The sequence below is a fragment of the Saccostrea cucullata genome, unplaced genomic scaffold (genome assembly GCF_032062105.1).
Source record: "Saccostrea cucullata isolate Sc308-1 unplaced genomic scaffold, CSIRO_AGI_Scuc_v1 ctg3500, whole genome shotgun sequence".
Lineage (NCBI taxonomy): Eukaryota > Metazoa > Mollusca > Bivalvia > Ostreida > Ostreidae > Saccostrea > Saccostrea cuccullata.
In genome coordinates, this window is record NW_026933000.1 from 38261 (window position 1) to 55517 (window position 17257).

At 33.9% G+C, this 17257-nt stretch overlaps 1 protein-coding gene and 1 long non-coding RNA gene across 2 annotated transcripts; one reads left to right on the plus strand and one right to left on the minus strand.

Annotated features, from left to right (window-relative positions):
- The first annotated feature begins 43 nt into the window (after positions 1 to 43).
- LOC134236830 (histone-lysine N-trimethyltransferase SMYD5-like) lies at positions 44 to 16772 on the plus strand. Its single transcript, XM_062718966.1, has 5 exons — positions 44 to 109; positions 2067 to 2315; positions 13263 to 13384; positions 14549 to 14618; positions 16630 to 16772. Exons 1-5 carry the CDS (start codon positions 50 to 52, stop codon positions 16759 to 16761), a joined length of 633 nt encoding a protein of 210 aa, XP_062574950.1. The 5' UTR covers positions 44 to 49; the 3' UTR covers positions 16762 to 16772.
- On the minus strand, positions 3593 to 4803 carry LOC134236829 (uncharacterized). Its single transcript, XR_009985728.1, has 3 exons — positions 4414 to 4803; positions 4078 to 4168; positions 3593 to 3914 (listed from the first exon to the last, which is right to left on the minus strand). It is a non-coding gene; the product is annotated as an uncharacterized LOC134236829 (long non-coding RNA).
- Positions 16773 to 17257: the final 485 nt, after the last annotated feature.

Genomic DNA, 17257 nt, shown 5'->3' on the forward strand with positions numbered 1-17257 from the left:
TTTGGTGCATAGGAACTCTTTAACGTTGAAGTCAAGAAAAGTAAACAACATGGCGACTTCCATTGGACACGAACTCAACGTTGAGATTAGTTTCGAGAATACTAAAAAGGTAACAATGTCGATTCTTATATTGCTATTTCGATAAACATGATCCTCTTGTTGAGCATCTTTTAGACTGGTTAACTCTAACGAATTATTTAAAACAAATATAATTGAAAATGAAATCCTTTTTTCGAGGAAATTCGAAAAATATCATTATCTACAGCTGTAACAATAATATGTTTTCTGTTAGATTTTAACATATACTTTAGGGAACAAAGGACAGATAGTCACATGCCTCAGTATAAATACGTCATAGTCTCTGATAATATATGTACAAAACCTGATTGAAACCACAGTTCTTGTATATATATATTTTTTTGACTTTTTCAATATTATCATCATAATCACATATCACACAGGCTCAGCAATATGCATATTTTTTAATTCTGCTGATTTCAGCTATTTTTTATTTGTATTTCAATGAAATTATTCAAACACACTGACACCTAGGGAAACACATAATGCACCATTATAAAACCAAGTGCCTGTGTGGTTGAACTGTCAATGGATATAAACATTCTTTGCTAATATTCTATACTACAGCTTTAAATTTTTGACCGTGGTGAAAGTGAGCATAAAACCTCATAAATCATTTCCAATCATAGCCCTTTGCTTCAGGGAAAGAAGGCCGTGAAGCTGAAAAAATACTTGTCGTTTAATTTTTTTCATATTTTGTATGTTTCTTATTAAGTACCGTATAACTGGTTTTTAATGCGGGTGCAAATTTTTGCGATTTGATCCTGAAATAGGTATATTTATTTTTTGCGATTTTAATTTTTGCGATTTCACTTTGACAATAAAGTTTATTGAATTTTATTACTAGACATTTAAACAATAAAGTCTATTTTTATTTTTTATTGAACAAACCAAAGCAATTTAAAATACAGGTGACTCTCGATGGCTTGAACTCCGATCTCTCAAAGTGAACCTCCGATCCCGTTTTTTTCCTCTATATAACTAAGCAAATTTATTCCTGATCTCTCGAACTTCTCTATCTCTCGAACCAAAACCTGGGTCCCTTTACACATATTTCATTGAATTTTACTCTCTATCTCTCGAAGTTTTGATTGCACTTGTATACACGCCAATCAAGCATAAAATAGATGCAGTCTGGACTTACCTGGAAACAGTAAAGGCCTTGGGCTGTTAATTGGGTGTTTACATAGATGACACTACACCTGTGGGTCGTCCGTGAGTTGTTATACTTAATGGGTTATTATTCACAGGGTAAAGTAGAAACAAAGTCACAATTATTTTGAACTGAAACCGAGACGATAATTCTTTGAAATTAATTTATAGAAGTTCGTTTCAGTAAGTTCCCATAGACTATGAACTTTCATTTATGATTATAAAGAGTTTATATAATCCCAATAGGGGAAATATTACACAAGAAATTCTTTTCTCAAGGACAGAATACCGATTAAGAAAAAATCTGGTAAACACTGGTGAAGGACCCGATCAAGCCGCGGAATAGCCAAACCGACAATTGCTATTCGGGTTTCATATAAATAAATCATGAAATACAATGTAGGAACAAATAAATATTGAATCTTTAGGAATTCGTTTTATTTATTCGAAAAACGTGCAATGGCATTATTTACATATACTTCCGGTATCTGTAAAAGTAGAACTTCGATGATCGCAACTGTAAATTCCGGATTTTATTTACGTATTTTTTGCGATTGAATTTTTTGCGATTAAGACTTGATCGCAGAATTTCGCAAAAATAGCACCCCGTAGAAAAATCCAGTTATACGGTATGTCCCACATACCTTAAAGCAGTTATATCAATAGGTTTCTAGCCTTATTTTTTGAGATATTTAGTGACAATTACTATAACTGTTTGTATTACGGTTACCGTTGTTTTACTGTTCATCTGGAATTTAAATAACTTGAAAGTTCATGATCATTAATGATTTTTAGAAAATTGTTAATAATGGAAAATTGTTTTTCTTGACCTCTAGGGCAAAAGTTTGATAGCAAAACAGAATTTTGAAGAAGGAGATGTTTTATTTGAAGAGAGACCTCTTGTCAGTTCTCAGTTTCTCTGGAATGAGTTTTACAAATACAAGGCGTGTGAATACTGTCTACGCTCACTGGAGACTGCGGAAAAGCAGAGTCAACGATTGACAGAAAACGAAGCACTGACATTACCCTACCCTGAATGTGATGAAACAGATCCTTCACAGTATACTGATTGTCCACATTGTCAGGTAGTGTACTGAGTTCATTATTATACAAGGTTATTTCACCCTTTTACATTTGCAAACAATATTGCCAGGGGTAGTCATTAACTTTTATTTCCACTTGTCCTTCGGGCAAGTGAACTACAATTTTGACTTGTCCGAATGCAAAATTTACTTGCCCAAAATTTTTGAAGAAAAAAAACAGTTATTGTACCTGCATGGTGATGCTACATTTGTAAATGTACATGTATGTAAAACACTTTCCTGTCATTTTTAAAATTATCTTGAAAACACACAGAGTACTACAGGAATATTATTTTCTAGGCCTAATGATTTTGCTTGAAATTTTAATTTTTCCTCTATAAAAATGAGGTGAAGCCAGAAGGAAGAGAGTTGTTATGTTTTGAATCAAGATACATCGTGCATCGTAAATAATTGATGTTCTTCATATAATTCCTTAATTGGGTAGAGAAAGTATTCTGTAATCTCTATTTCATAATAAGACTGTAACGTAAGTTGTCAGACAGATAATCGTATTTTTTAAACTTCGAAGGAAAACAGAATAACAAACCCGATTTCTTATCCAGAAACGCTACCGAGGGATTCCGAATGCAATAACAATTTCCCGTTTTGGGCAGAAATCAAGTGTTTAATTCATTGTGTTGTTTATAAACTTATGTGAGATTAAAAAATGTTTCTATCAGAATTCCCAAACAGAAAAAACAGCCTATCGGATCATGCTAACAACTCATGTTTAAATCATGGTTTTGATATGATTTCGGTATAGGAAAATTTCACATGCAAATGAGCTAATGGATCATGGTTCTGAGATGATCTGTTAAACTAAACAACTAGCAAGAAAACCATGATCCTGGTATGATCTGTTGTAGCTAACAACTCGTATTAAAACCATGATCCTGGAATGGTCTGTTGTAGCTAACAACTCGTATTAAAACCATGATCCTGGTATGATCTGTTGTACCTCATAACTCGTATTAAAACCATGATCCTGGTATGATCTGTTGTAGCTCACAACTCGTATTAAAACCATGATCCTGGAATGATCTGTTGTAGCTAACAACTCGTATTAAAACCATGATCCTGGAATGATCTGTTGTAGCTAACAACTCGTATTAAAACCATGATCCTGGTATGATCTGTTAAATTGAACAACTCATAGGAAAATTCTACTTCTTATACAATTTAACTAAACGCTTTGATATTTGCAATAAAGTTCTCTTTAATATTTGACAAATAATTTCAGTTACCAAAAATTAAGAAAAAATATACACATATGTCACATGAACCATGACGTCATATAAATATAATTCCAACAAATGATCTTCCTTAATAAGATGACGATCTTAATATAAAACATTATCCAAACTATTCACTGAATTTTATAAGAACAGAATCACAGAAATCCATTCTTCTTTAAGAATAATCCCTAACTCATTGATATCACTGCTTATTTATGATTCTGCAAAAGCATATAATTACAACTTTTGTTCACTACAGAATCAGCAGAGTGGTGGATCTATTATTCAGAATCACAAACACTGAAAGGGCTCCCAATGAAGTAGTCTATCCTCTGATATGAGCTCTTTATATGTGTATATAAGCACCCTGAAAAGAAACGTAGAGAAAGTGGTATTTATTTATCGATCAACATATCATTTAGATCATGAAAATATGAAATATTCAAGTACTTTCCTCATTTCATTAGTGAAAAGAATTAAATTAATCACCAAAAGATTAATATTGTTGAAATGTAATATTATTTACGTACACAAATTTTGTCTTCAACAAAGGCGGGTCTTTTTAATTTGGTAATTTGAATGCAACTCAGATGTTAATCATGAAGATGGAAATGTCGGTAGCTGCAAAAGAATTTAATTTTTATAAATAAACATTTTGTATAGTGATTAACATGTACATGTACAACAAATATTTGAATCAAGGAGGTCAATTTGATGCTTAAATTAAGATTTCAATTCAAATCCATGTAAAGCTTTGCTATGTCGCTTCTACAAATTTACAAAGGAAAATTGAAACATGCACTTGCTGGTAGAAACTAGAAATCTAGAAAACTAGGTCAATAATAAAACTAATGAATTATACTTACCGAGAATAGAGTTAATAGTCCAGCACTTATTTTTATTGCTTATATGATGCAAAAGCTTTTCTTTTAAATCGGCAACAAGAAAACGCGCACATCTTGTTTATCAGAATTCAAATTCTGACCTAGATCAGCCGCAAACCACTGTACTACAGCGAGCTGCCCAGCAGGAGAATTGCATAACAAGGTTACTATGACTCTGAAACTGACCGGTGATCCAATCCTAATCTAATGCCTCAAAGTTAGATTGGGAGTGGATCACAAATATTACATGAAGAGAAAGAGTTTTAATATAATACTGGCCGCGTTATTTAAACAAAATACATGTGTGCTAATTTAAATATGAATTATTGTATTTGTTTGTCATTTCATTCAACTTCAAAAAAATTGTCTTTGTAACTACCCATACGGAAAAAAAGGGCAAACAAACTACTATAACAAATTACTAACAAACCACTATGGTTTGAAAGTAGTTTAATAGTATAGCAAATCACATGCAAATGAGCTAACAAACTATACTCTAACAAACTACTATCAAACCACTCTTAACAAACTACTATCAAACCACTCTTAACAAACTACTATCAAACCACTCTAACAAACTACTATCAAACCACTCTAACAAACTACTATCAAACCATTCTAACAAACTACTATCAAACCACTCTAACAAACTACTATCAAACCACTCTAACAAACTACTATCAAATCACTGGTAACAAATACATCAGCAAAACACTAGATTTGAATTTTCCTTTACAAATCCACAAGTCTTTGAAAACACCTAAAACAGTCACATTTTGAAATATTCAACAAGTCTTGTTTCAGAGTATTTTAAATTCCAGAATTCACAAGTTTTGCCAATGCAAGTGTGTTACATTCCAACATGTTCCCTTTTGTTTAGGCGATGCAATTCCAAGTCAACGTCCATGTACTTATCACATATTCTCCTTCATGTTGTGCACATCTTCATAGTATTTTTCACCAAAAAAAATGTTCTTCAAGCTAACATTTAAATATTCCCTGTCTCATCTGGCATGGAAAATGCTGCAATATTACCTTTTTTCTGGCCTTATTGCAACTTTGAAAGACATCTTTATTTGTCTTATTTTCAAGTATACACATGTACTTCCCTTAATCCAATGCATAACTGATCTAAACTTGTATAGGAATTATAGGTCAATCTGAAAATAAATAAAATCCCAAAGCTAGTAAAAAGCATACACATCCACATTCACAGAAGGTTTAAATTACCGTAGTCCAGCCTTATTTTAGGTAAAAAGGAACTTCATGACATGCATTAAATACCTCTTCTGTATCCAGATCCATCTTTTAATAATGTTAATTGCTGCTTTTTCCAGTCAGGGATCTTATAGAATGATACTAACAATTTGAATGTCCCTTCACCAGTTCCTTTGTTTCTGACCTGCTTGGTGGTTTGAAAATTGGCGCAAATAGCTAACACCGGATGTAAAGATTAAGCTGTTCTTGGAAACTTCAACAATATTAGATAATTCAACCCTAAACATGTCTGTAAATTAATTTCCCATGTGGTTAGATGCAAATGCTATACTAATAAAACACTGTTGCAAGATACCAAGTCTAACAAACTATAAAGAAATCACAATCAGCATGCAGAAATGAAAGACTAACAAACCACTTTACTTATTTTTAGAAACTGTGGTTTGTTTGTGTAAATTTCATTAAATGCTTTACTATCAAACTACTTTAACAAACCACGAAAATATAGTTTGTTGGTAGTTTGTTGATGGTTTAATAGTAGTTTGTTAAAAATCTTTTCCGTTTGGGTATAGCTGTACATGCTGTATGCATTTTAATTATTAAAACTTAATTTTTCTGTTCTCTTTTAAATAAGACTTTTATTGATGTATGCATGTTGTTTGATTCTCCAAGCTAGAGTGAATTTAAAGCTTGCATTTTCACCTATCATAGATGACAAAGTTAACAAACCATATCAGGATCATACAACCAATTCTGACAAAGTTAACAAATCATATACAACTCATGATTCTCAACAGAGAAGTTAACAGATCATGTGTAACTCGTATGGAGTTTAAAGACAAAGTTAAGAAACCACATCAAAATCACAAACTTTTAGCAGTTAAGTTAACGAATCATTTCAAACTCATGTTCCTTTGTTTTCTAAGTTAATGGCACATGTCAGAATTGCAAGAAAATCATAGCAGACTCGTTCCCCAGAAACAAACCACATCAGGATCATACTTCCTTATTTGTCATCTATGATTTCAGTACGATCCATTTAATAGATCATGTCTAAATCATAGTTCAAAATCATGAATTTGTGAGTTTGATATGATTTGTACGTGATTTTGGCATGATTTTTTAAGAAAAGTTTTTGTTTGGGGAAATATCCACTTGCCCGATCGGACAAGTACACTGATAGTTTCACTTGCCCGAACTGAGAATTTACTTGTCCCGGGCAATCGGACAACCGTTAATGTCAATCCCTGTATTGCCTTTTTAGCTCACCTGAGCCAAAGGCTCAAGTGATCTTTTCTGATCACAATTTGTCCGTTGTCTGTCGTCGTTGTTGTCGTTGTCGTCGTCGTCGTTGTTGTTAACTTTTCACATTTTCATCTTCTTCTCAAGAACCACTGCGCCAATTTCAACCAAACATGCTTAACCTTGGGTAAAGGGGATTCAAGTTTGTTCAAATGAAGGGTCACACCCTTTTCCAAGGGGAGATAATTATGAATTAGAGAAAAATTGATGGCATTTTTAAAAAATCTTCTCCTCAAGAACCACTGGGCCAGGAAAGATGAAACTCATGTGGAATCATCCTCAAGTAGTGTAGATTTAAATTTGTTCAAATCATGACCCCGGGGGGTAGGGTGGGGCCAAAATGGCCGATCAAAGTTTTACATAGGAATATGTAGGAAAAATCTTTAAAAATTGTCTTTTCAAGAACCACTGGGCCAGGAAAGATGAAACTCATGTGGAATCATCCTAAGGTAGTGTAGATTCAAATTTGTTCAAATCATGACCCCCGTGGGTAGGGTGGGGCCAAAATGGCCGATCAAAATTTAACATAAGAATATATAGGAAAAATCTTTAAAAATCTTCTTCTCAAGAACCACTGGGCCAGGAAAGATGAAATTCCTGTGGAATCATCCTCAACCTAGTGTAGATTCAAATTTGTTCAAATCATGACCCCTGGGTGTAGGTTGGGGCCAAAATGGCTGATCAAAGTTTTACATAGGAATATATAGGAAAAATCTTTAAAAGTCTTCTTCTCAAGAACCACTGAACCAGGAAAGAAGAAACTCATGTGGAATCATCCTCAGGTAATGTAGATTCAAGTTTGTTCAAATCATGACCCCTGGGGGTAGGGTGGGGCCAAATGGCCGATAAAAGTTTTAAATAGGAATATATAGGGAAACCTTTTAAAATCTTCTTTTCAAGTAGTTCAAAGCCATGCTTAGTGATATTTATAGGGAATCATCCTCAGATAGTGTAGATTTTAGTTTGTTCAAATCATGACCCCCTGAGGTGTTAAAATTTAAGCCTCCTTCCCCCCTCCCCGCCCTCAGTAAACTTTCAGTTCTGATCTGATATGCGCCAATTGCTCAGGTGAGCGATGTGGCTCCTGGGCCTCTTGTTTAAATTTGACAATGACAAATTGTGGTTAGGAAATATTGTTATCTTCCTTGAATTCCTCCTGTTTAAATTTATCTGCTCACAACAAAGGTAAAAGGGCAAAAATAGAACCGAGACAAATATTTCATTTTTTTTATGTCATAAACTGCCATGATTGCATTCAGAAAAGTTCACATAGCATGGTACTGTAAAATTACATGTTTTGATGGGGTAAATTTTTGTGGTTTGAGAAAAAATTCGTAAATGAGGAATAGATTTAATGGTTCAAAGATTCAACCCTGAAACTGTAGGTTTTTAGCTCTACTGGTCAGAGACCAGAAGAGCTTATGCGATAGTAAGGTGTCCGTCGTCCGTCCGTCTGTCTAGCTGTCTGTCCGTCTGTCTGTAAACAATTTTTCAAAACGCTACTCCTCCTACAGTTTGGGTCTGATTTTAATATAACTTGGCACACAAGTAGACTACACTAAGATACATAAAATAGTGCATCGGTTTTTGATTTCTTTGAACGGTGTTGCCATGGTTACTAAAAATAGAATTTTCTGTGAAATTCCTTTAAAATGCTACTACTCCTACAGTTTAGGTCTGATTTTAATATAACTTGGCACACAAGTAGACTTATACACTAAGATACATAAAATAGTGCATTGGTTTTTAGCTCTGCTGGTCAGAGACCAGAAGAGCTTATGCGATAGTAATGCGTCCGGCATCCGTCCGTCTGTCTGTCTAGCTGTCCGTCTGTCTGTAAACAATTTTTCAAAACGCTACTCCTCCTACAATTTTAGTCTGATTTCAATATAACTTGGTACACAAGTAGACTACTCTAAGATACATAAAATAGTGCATCAGTTTTTGATTTCGATGAACGGTGTTGCCATGGTTACTTAAAATAGAATTTTCTGTGAAATTCCTTTAAAATGCTACTCCTTCTACAGTTTTGATCTGATTTCAGTATTACTTGGCACAAAAGTAGACTACACTAAGATACATAAAATAGTGCATCGGTTTTTGATTTCGATGAACGGTGTTGCCATGGTTACTAAAAATAGAAATTTTTGAGAAATTACTTTAAAACGCTACTCCTTCTACAGTTTTAGTCTGATTTCAATATTACTTGGCACAGAAGTAGACTACACTAAGTTACATAAAATAGTGCATCGGTTTTTGATTTTGATGAACGGTGTTGCCATGGTTACTAAAAATAGAATTTTCTGTGAAATTCCTTTAAAATGCTACTCCTTCTACAGATTTAGTCTGATTTCAATATTACTTGGCACACAAGTAGACCACACTTTGATACATAAAATGGTGCATCAGTTTTTGATTTCGATGAACGGTGTTGCCATGGTTACTAAAATAAGAATTTTCTGTGAAATTCCTTTAAAATGCTTCTCCTTCTACAGTCTTAGATCTGATTTCAATATTACTTGGCACATAAGTTGACTACTCTAAGATACATAAAATAGTGCATAGGTTTTTGATTTCGATTAACGGTGTTGCCATGGTTACTAAAAATGTGAAATTCCTTTAAAATGCTACTCCGTCTACAATTTTGATCTGATTTCAATATTACTTGGCACACAAGTAGACTACACTAAGATACATAAAATTGTGCATCGGGTTTTGATTTCGATGAAGGGTGTTGCCATGGTTTTTATTATATAAGAATTTTCTGTGAAATTCCTTTAAAATGCTTCTCCTTCTACAGTTTTAGATCTGATTTCAATATTACTTGGCACACATGTAGACTACACTAAGATACATAAAGTTGTGCATCGGTTTTTGATTTCAATGAACGGTATTGCCATGGTTACTAAAAATAGAATTTTCTTAGAAATACCTTTAAAATGCTACTCCTTCTACAGTTTTAGTCTGATTTCAATATTACTTGGCACATAAGACAAGTAGACTACACTAATACCCCATTCATACGACATGATTTGCATACCTCAGTATATTTTACACATAAGTAAATTTACTCCCTAGTGCAATTTTTGTCGTATGAACTGATTTACTCATATGCAAATTCTGCACAGCTGAGTTAATTTTTACACCTGGTCAGGACTAGGTGCAAATTAACTTTTGCATACACTTTGTAGCAAATTATTAGTTCATGCGTGTAAATTTTGTCGTCTGAACACGCAGCAAATTTACTTATGTGTGCATTTTGTTTTGTTTATTGCATAAATCTCCATTTTGAGTTTTGTTTTGGTTGTGTATGCATCGGCGAGTAATACTGAGTATATCAGTTGGTAAGAATGATGGCTAGAAGGGAGAGCCATCATCTCCTCTGAGATTAATTTTCGAATTTGCAAAAAACGAGGGCATTTTGCATCCTTTCTGGCAAACCTATTTTTATGTCTCTAAAGATAAAGCTGTGGTCGCAAACAAGTGCCCTGTAGGATCAATAAGTACTGTCCTTACTATACAAGTTCTCTCCCTTGAAATGCTCCGGAGCTATGATAGGAACATACATTCCATCAATTGCTCGGGCCCCATTACCGTTTAGCTGTTGATGACTTTCTTCTTTCTTTCACCGTTCACGGTAGCCTAGTGGTAGAGCGTTCGCTTCGTGATCGGGAGGCCCGGGTTCGATTCTCGTTCGTGGCGCCGCGTCAAACCTAAGACGTAAAAATAGGTAGTGACTGTTCCTTCGCCAAGCGCTCGGCATCAGAAGTGAAAGTTACGGGTCTTTCGGATATGACCTTAAATACGTAGGTCCCGTGTCACGGTAGGCGCTGGCACGATAAAGAACCCTCACTGCTCAATGACCTGAGTGCCGAGTATAGGTCTAAATTTGAAGCCCTTCACCGGCATACGGTGACGTCTCCATATGAGTGAAAAATTCTCGAGAGGGACGTTAAACAATATACAATGAATCAATCAATCTTCCTCCTTTCTCTGTTTTTAATTCAGGCAAGCTACTCACATATAAGTTAATGTTACAGGAATTTCAATAAAATCGTTGAAAGTAAGCATTCGTAATTAAGTATCCTCCTTGGCATCTGATCCCAGCATGAATATCCAGGGTTTCATGTTAATTTCCTATTCACATATTTGTATTGTCCAAAAATTTTAGATATCGATCACTGTAAGTTTTTGTCATCCTTTTCATTTTCCTTGAAAATACAAAATTACCCGACTGACGTTTTTCATCCTAATTATTGGTCATTTGTATAAACATGTACACTGAATTGAAGACGTATTTTTTCGCTATTTCCCGATCATGACAACGAGCACATGGCAGGTGTGACCGGTCGGAAGGGGATTCTCACTCCTCCAAGACACCTGATCCCACCTCTGATGTTTTGGAAGTCCGTATTTGCTCTGCTTCTATTTTGTATTGTTTTTATGGACTTTGATATTGAATACTGTTTGTTATCCCCATATCATTCGTGTATCATATTCAAGCGGATATTTTATAATGACTTCACACACTTGATGTACTGTAGATTTCCCAACACCAAAAAAAAAAAAATTCAAATTGTCCTATTTCTGCTGAAGACGTCAATCAGTAGATGGCAACAGTCACCTTTTTCTGTACACCCAAAAGCTCTTCTACAGTCTTTAGGACCGAGGCCAAAACATTTTCCAAAATCAAACAACAATTTTAATAAATTTTCCTTCTTCGTGTGTAAATTCTTCTGACTACCATTCTTTGTTCTAAAAATCCTTAAGATCCTTTTCTGTCGTACCAATAAAATAGTGGATCGGATTTCCACCCTAGTCTTTAAGGAACATTCAAAAGTTAGTCTTTTACCCAAACAGTAAAGAAATACACATTTCTATGACAATGCACAATTCTTAATATGTCTTATCTCCATATTTTATATGAAAATATGAGGATCTACTATAACAGTACATAAATCTCGTCTGAACGCATAGCAAATTAACTTTTACTTACGTGTGTAAATTTACTTATATGTAAATTTGCACACATAAGCATATTTTCATCGTATGAATGGGGTATAACTAACATATAATAATTGGTTTATGATAATTACAAACCAGTAGAGCTACAGTCTCGACAGAGACTTCTGGTTGATTTCAATGAACGGTGTTGCAGTGGTTACTAAAAATAGAATTTTCTGTGAAATTCCTTTAAAATGCTATTCCTCCTACAGTTTTGATCTGATTTCAATATAACTTGGCACACAAGTAGACTACACTAAGATTACATAAAATAGTGCATCAGTTTAAGATTTCGATGAACGGTGTTGCCATGGTTACTAAAAATAGAATTTTCTGTGAAATTCCTTTAAAACGCTACTTCTCCTACAGTTTTGGTCTGATTTTAATATAACTTGGCACACAAGTAGACTACACTAAGATACATAAAATAGTGCATTGGTTTTTGATTTCAATGAACGGTGTTGCAGTGGTTACTAAAAATAGAATTTTCTGTGAAATTCCTTTAAAACGCTACTCCTCCTACAGTTTTGGTCTGATTTTAATATAACTTGGCACACAAGTAGACTACACTAAGATACATAAAATAGTGCATTGGTTTTTGATTTCAATGAACGGTGTTGCAGTGGTTACTAAAAATAGAATTTTCTGTGAAATTCCTTTAAAATGCTATTCCTCCTACAGTTTTGATCTGATTTCAATATAACTTGGCACACAAGTAGACTACACTAAGATTACATAAAATAGTGCATCAGTTTAAGATTTCGATGAACGGTGTTGCCATGGTTACTAAAAATAGAATTTTCTGTGAAATTCCTTTAAAACGCTACTTCTCCTACAGTTTTGGTCTGATTTTAATATAACTTGGCACACAAGTAGACTACACTAAGATACATAAAATAGTGCATTGGTTTTTGATTTCAATGAACGGTGTTGCCGTGGTTACTAAAAATAGAATTTTCTGTGAAATTCCTTTAGAACGCTACTCCTTCTACAGTTTTGGTCTGATGGCAATGGCTTCTTTTCTCATCCTTTGTTATAAGTACAAACCAGTAGAGCTACAGTCTCGACAGAGACTTCTGGTTAATTCCTCTTCCCAAAAACAAAATTCAAATCATCACTATCTCCTTAAGCATACACATGAATTTGTGATTTTAAATTGATTTTTACATTTATTTATAATTTTATCCAAAAGATAAATGATAGAAATATATAAAGATTAAAGCTGTATTTGAAATCTTTGTAACTACAAAGTAATGAAAATGACAACATGAGGACACTGTAATACAACATATCATGTTTATTTGAAGGTGACCTACTGCTGTCTGGATTGTCAGAAGAGAGCGTGGGAGGGGTACCACCAGACCCTGTGTATGGGATCATCAAGGGACGATGAGAACCACCCTCTAAATAAACTACAGGACATGTGGAGGTAAAGTATACAAGTGTTTGTATATCTGTGTATGGGGTCATCCAGGGACTACGAGAACCACCCTCTAAATAAACTACAGGACATGTGGAGGTAAAGTGTACAAGTGTTTGTACATCTGTGTATGGGGTCATCCAGGGACGACGAGAACCACCCTCTAAATAAACTACAGGACATGTGGAGGTAAAGTATACAAGTGTTAGTACATCTGTGTATGGGATCATCAAGGGACTACGAGAACCACCCTCTAAATAAACTACAGGACATGTGGAGGTAAAGTATGCAAATGCAGGGATCGACACTAACTTTAAGACCATAGTTGTCAGCAGGGCTAGCGATTTCTAATTTCTACTAGCCCTGTTCATGTATTAGTTGTCCAGCAGCCGAAGGCTAGCGGCCGAGTCGCGAAGCGATGACGGGGGTAGGTGCGGGAGGGGTTTCCCACTCCTGCTGGTGGGGTGTACGGGGGGCATCCCCCGGGAAATTTTGAAAATAGAGATGCCAAATCCTGCATTTTGGCTGTATTTAGGGTAAAAATTATATGTCACTCTATGATTGTACCTAAGACATTTTTCTATTAAAAAAAGTCAACATCTATAATCATTTATGGTATTTCGAATCACTTTTAAAGTTTTCATTTTGACTTACAAAAATAATAATTATGTTGATAAAACATGTTTGAAAATAGATTTAACAATTATCAGGTACATTGTGGGTAATTGATAATTATTTCTGTTGCTCTGAGTGAGTATTTGGTAAAAATCTTAGTAGTCCTGCAGGGCAAGTTTAAAGGCATGTTTAGTAGCCCGACCTCAATATTCAGTTGTCCCAGGCCAGCGGGTTACCGTTAGTGTCGATCCCTGAAATGTTGTACATCTGTGATTTTATAATGTTTAGAAAAGAGCACCTCATAGAGCACCATCCACAGAAATAAAAATTAAACTAGATACTAAGTTTGTTTTCAGAATGTAGTGTGTTTTAATTACAGATATTTACAAACTGTCGTTTGATACATGTAAATATATGTATGATTGGGTACATTTTCTTGTCGAAAAAGAATAATACAAGAACATTTCTGTTTTAATGTCCTTTATTAATGATCAAAGTATAGACTCAGGAAATGAGAAGTATTTGTTTAAAAATGAAAATGTGTTTACTTATTTTTAGAAACATTCACTTCCCACCAGAGACCTGTAGTATAATGCTTATAGCAAAGATGATAGCAAAGGTTAAACAGGTAAGATTATAGCAAAGAGGATAGCCAAAATCAAACAGGTAAGATTATAGCAAAGATGATAGCTAAAGCCAAACAGGTAAGATTATAGCAAAGATGATAGCTAAAGTCAAACAGGTAAGATTATAGCAAAGATGATAGCTAAAGTCAAACAGGTAAGATTATAGCAAAGATGATAGCTAAAGTCAAACAGGTAACATTATAGCAAAGGTGATAGCTAAAGTTAAACAGGTAAGATTATAGCAAAGATGATAGCCAAAGTCAAACAGGTAAGATTATAGCAAAGATGATAGCTAAAGTCAAACAGGTAAGATTATAGCAAAGATGATAGCTAAAGCCAAACAGGTAAGATTATAGCAAAGATGATAGCAAAGGTTAAACAGGTAAGATTATAGCAAAGATGATAGCTAAAGTCAAACAGGTAAGATTATAGCAAAGATGATAGCTAAAGTCAAACAGGTAAGATTATAGCAAAGATGATAGCTAAAGTCAAACAGGTAAGATTATAGCAAAGATGATAGCTAAAGTCAAACAGGTAAGATTATAGCAAAGATGATAGCTAAAGTCAAACAGGTAAGATTATAGCAAAGATGATAGCCAAAGTCAAACAGGTAAGATTATAGCAAAGATGATAGCCAAAGTCAAACAGGTAAGCTTATAGCAAAGATGATAGCTAAAGTCAAACAGGTAAGATTATAGCAAAGATGATAGCTAAAGTCAAACAGGTAAGATTTTAGCAAAGATGATAGCTAAAGTCAAACAGGTAAGATTATAGCAAAGATGATAGTTAAAGTCAAACAGGTAAGATTATAGCAAAGATGATAGCTAAAGTCAAACAGGTAAGATTATAGCAAAGATGATAGCCAAAGTCAAACAGGTAAGCTTATAGCAAAGATGATAGCCAAAGTCAAACAGGTAAGATTATAGCAAAGATGATAGCCAAGGTTAAACAGGTAAGATTATAGCAAAGATGATAGCCAAAGTCAAACAGGGAAGATTATAGCAAATATGATAGCCAAAGTCAAACAGGTAAGATTATAGCAAAGATGATAGCCAAGGTTAAACAGGTAAGATTATAGCAAAGATGATAGCCAGAGTCAAACAGGTAAGATTATAGCAAAGATGATAGCTAAAGTCAAACAGGTAAGATTATAGCAAAGATGATAGCCAAAGTCAAACAGGTAAGATTATAGGATTATAGAATGTCAAAATGTTTTTTAAAGATTTTTACAATTGCAAAATACCATATAAGTAGAAATTTTAGCCAGGATTTAATTTTGGCATTATTAGCAAGGCTGTTGAGATCACTAAAATTGAATATCCCTAAAAATTAATGGTGTGTTATTTGTACTAGCTTCTTAAGCATTTTAAAATTGCTAAAATTATTTCTCGCTAAAAATAAAATACCAGTTTTTAAGGAGAAATTGCTAAATTTGCATCTCGCTAAAATTTCCACTTATACGGTGCATGTCTGTTAAATGTTTTTACTAGGGATGGGTATCGCCAAAAATTTCGTATCGTGATATATCACGACTTTTTCCCACAATATCACGATAATATCATGATATTTTTAAAAGCAGTTTTTACAATGATTTTATATGAAAAGTCATCATTTTTCTAAAAAGATATGCTAGAAAAACAAAATTTTACTTTCTTGAAATTTTGATGTATATAAAATCAATTATGTTTGGATGGTAAGATGCCGTTCTTTTCACTTTTTACAACATTTTTTATACTTTCTGTAACTGTAATTTGAAAGATTGAACAAATAAATGAATAATTTCTGGACCTTATAATATGTACCTAAAGACCGGTATTTAGGTTTCCGTATCACGATACGTATCACGCAACAAAAAAATTGCGATATACCAGTATACCGATAAGATCGCACATCCCTAGTTTTTACACACCATGTAAAATATTAAGTCAGTTAAATGTATATTACACATCATAAAGTTAAATGTGTCAGATACAGTGTGATATGCCTCTGAATTAATTATTGTCATTTTTGCAGAGTAAAGACAAATCAGACATTTTGGAGAAGTTTTCCCGCTTTGTAAAAACAACAGTGAATGAAGAAGAAGCACTTGTTCATAAAATGATGGGGGACAAATTTCAAGTGAGGAAAAACAACACAGTTGAATAGTTTATATTTTCTTTAAGTTTGTGTGTTTTATGTAGGTCTTTTTTGTTTTATTTAAGAAATAAACAACAATGTTAAAAAGTTCTCTGGGAAATGAACTTTTAGTTGGTCACAAAATAAAATCCTGTGAAGCCCAAGGGGCTTCTCAGTAGATTTGATCACGTACCAACTAAAAGTTCATTTCCCAGTGAATGTTATAACATTGTTGTTTTTTACTTATATTTACATTTGAGATGAATAAATTCTGAGTAAAACTTCATTTATTACATGAACACGCTGCCGCATTGCTATGTTGTGATGCACAATGACCTATGGTGCCTAGAAGTTGTTTGGTTTGAAAGTTTGTGTCGCTCCAACATTTGAATATATTTACAATGATGTTCAGCAGTCCAGTTCAGGAATTCTGTGTTTATAATGCAAGAACAATAATCCCCACTGAGAATAATCTTACTATTTTATGAGTTTTGATATTTTTGAAGTCAAAAGCGGCGTTATCCCC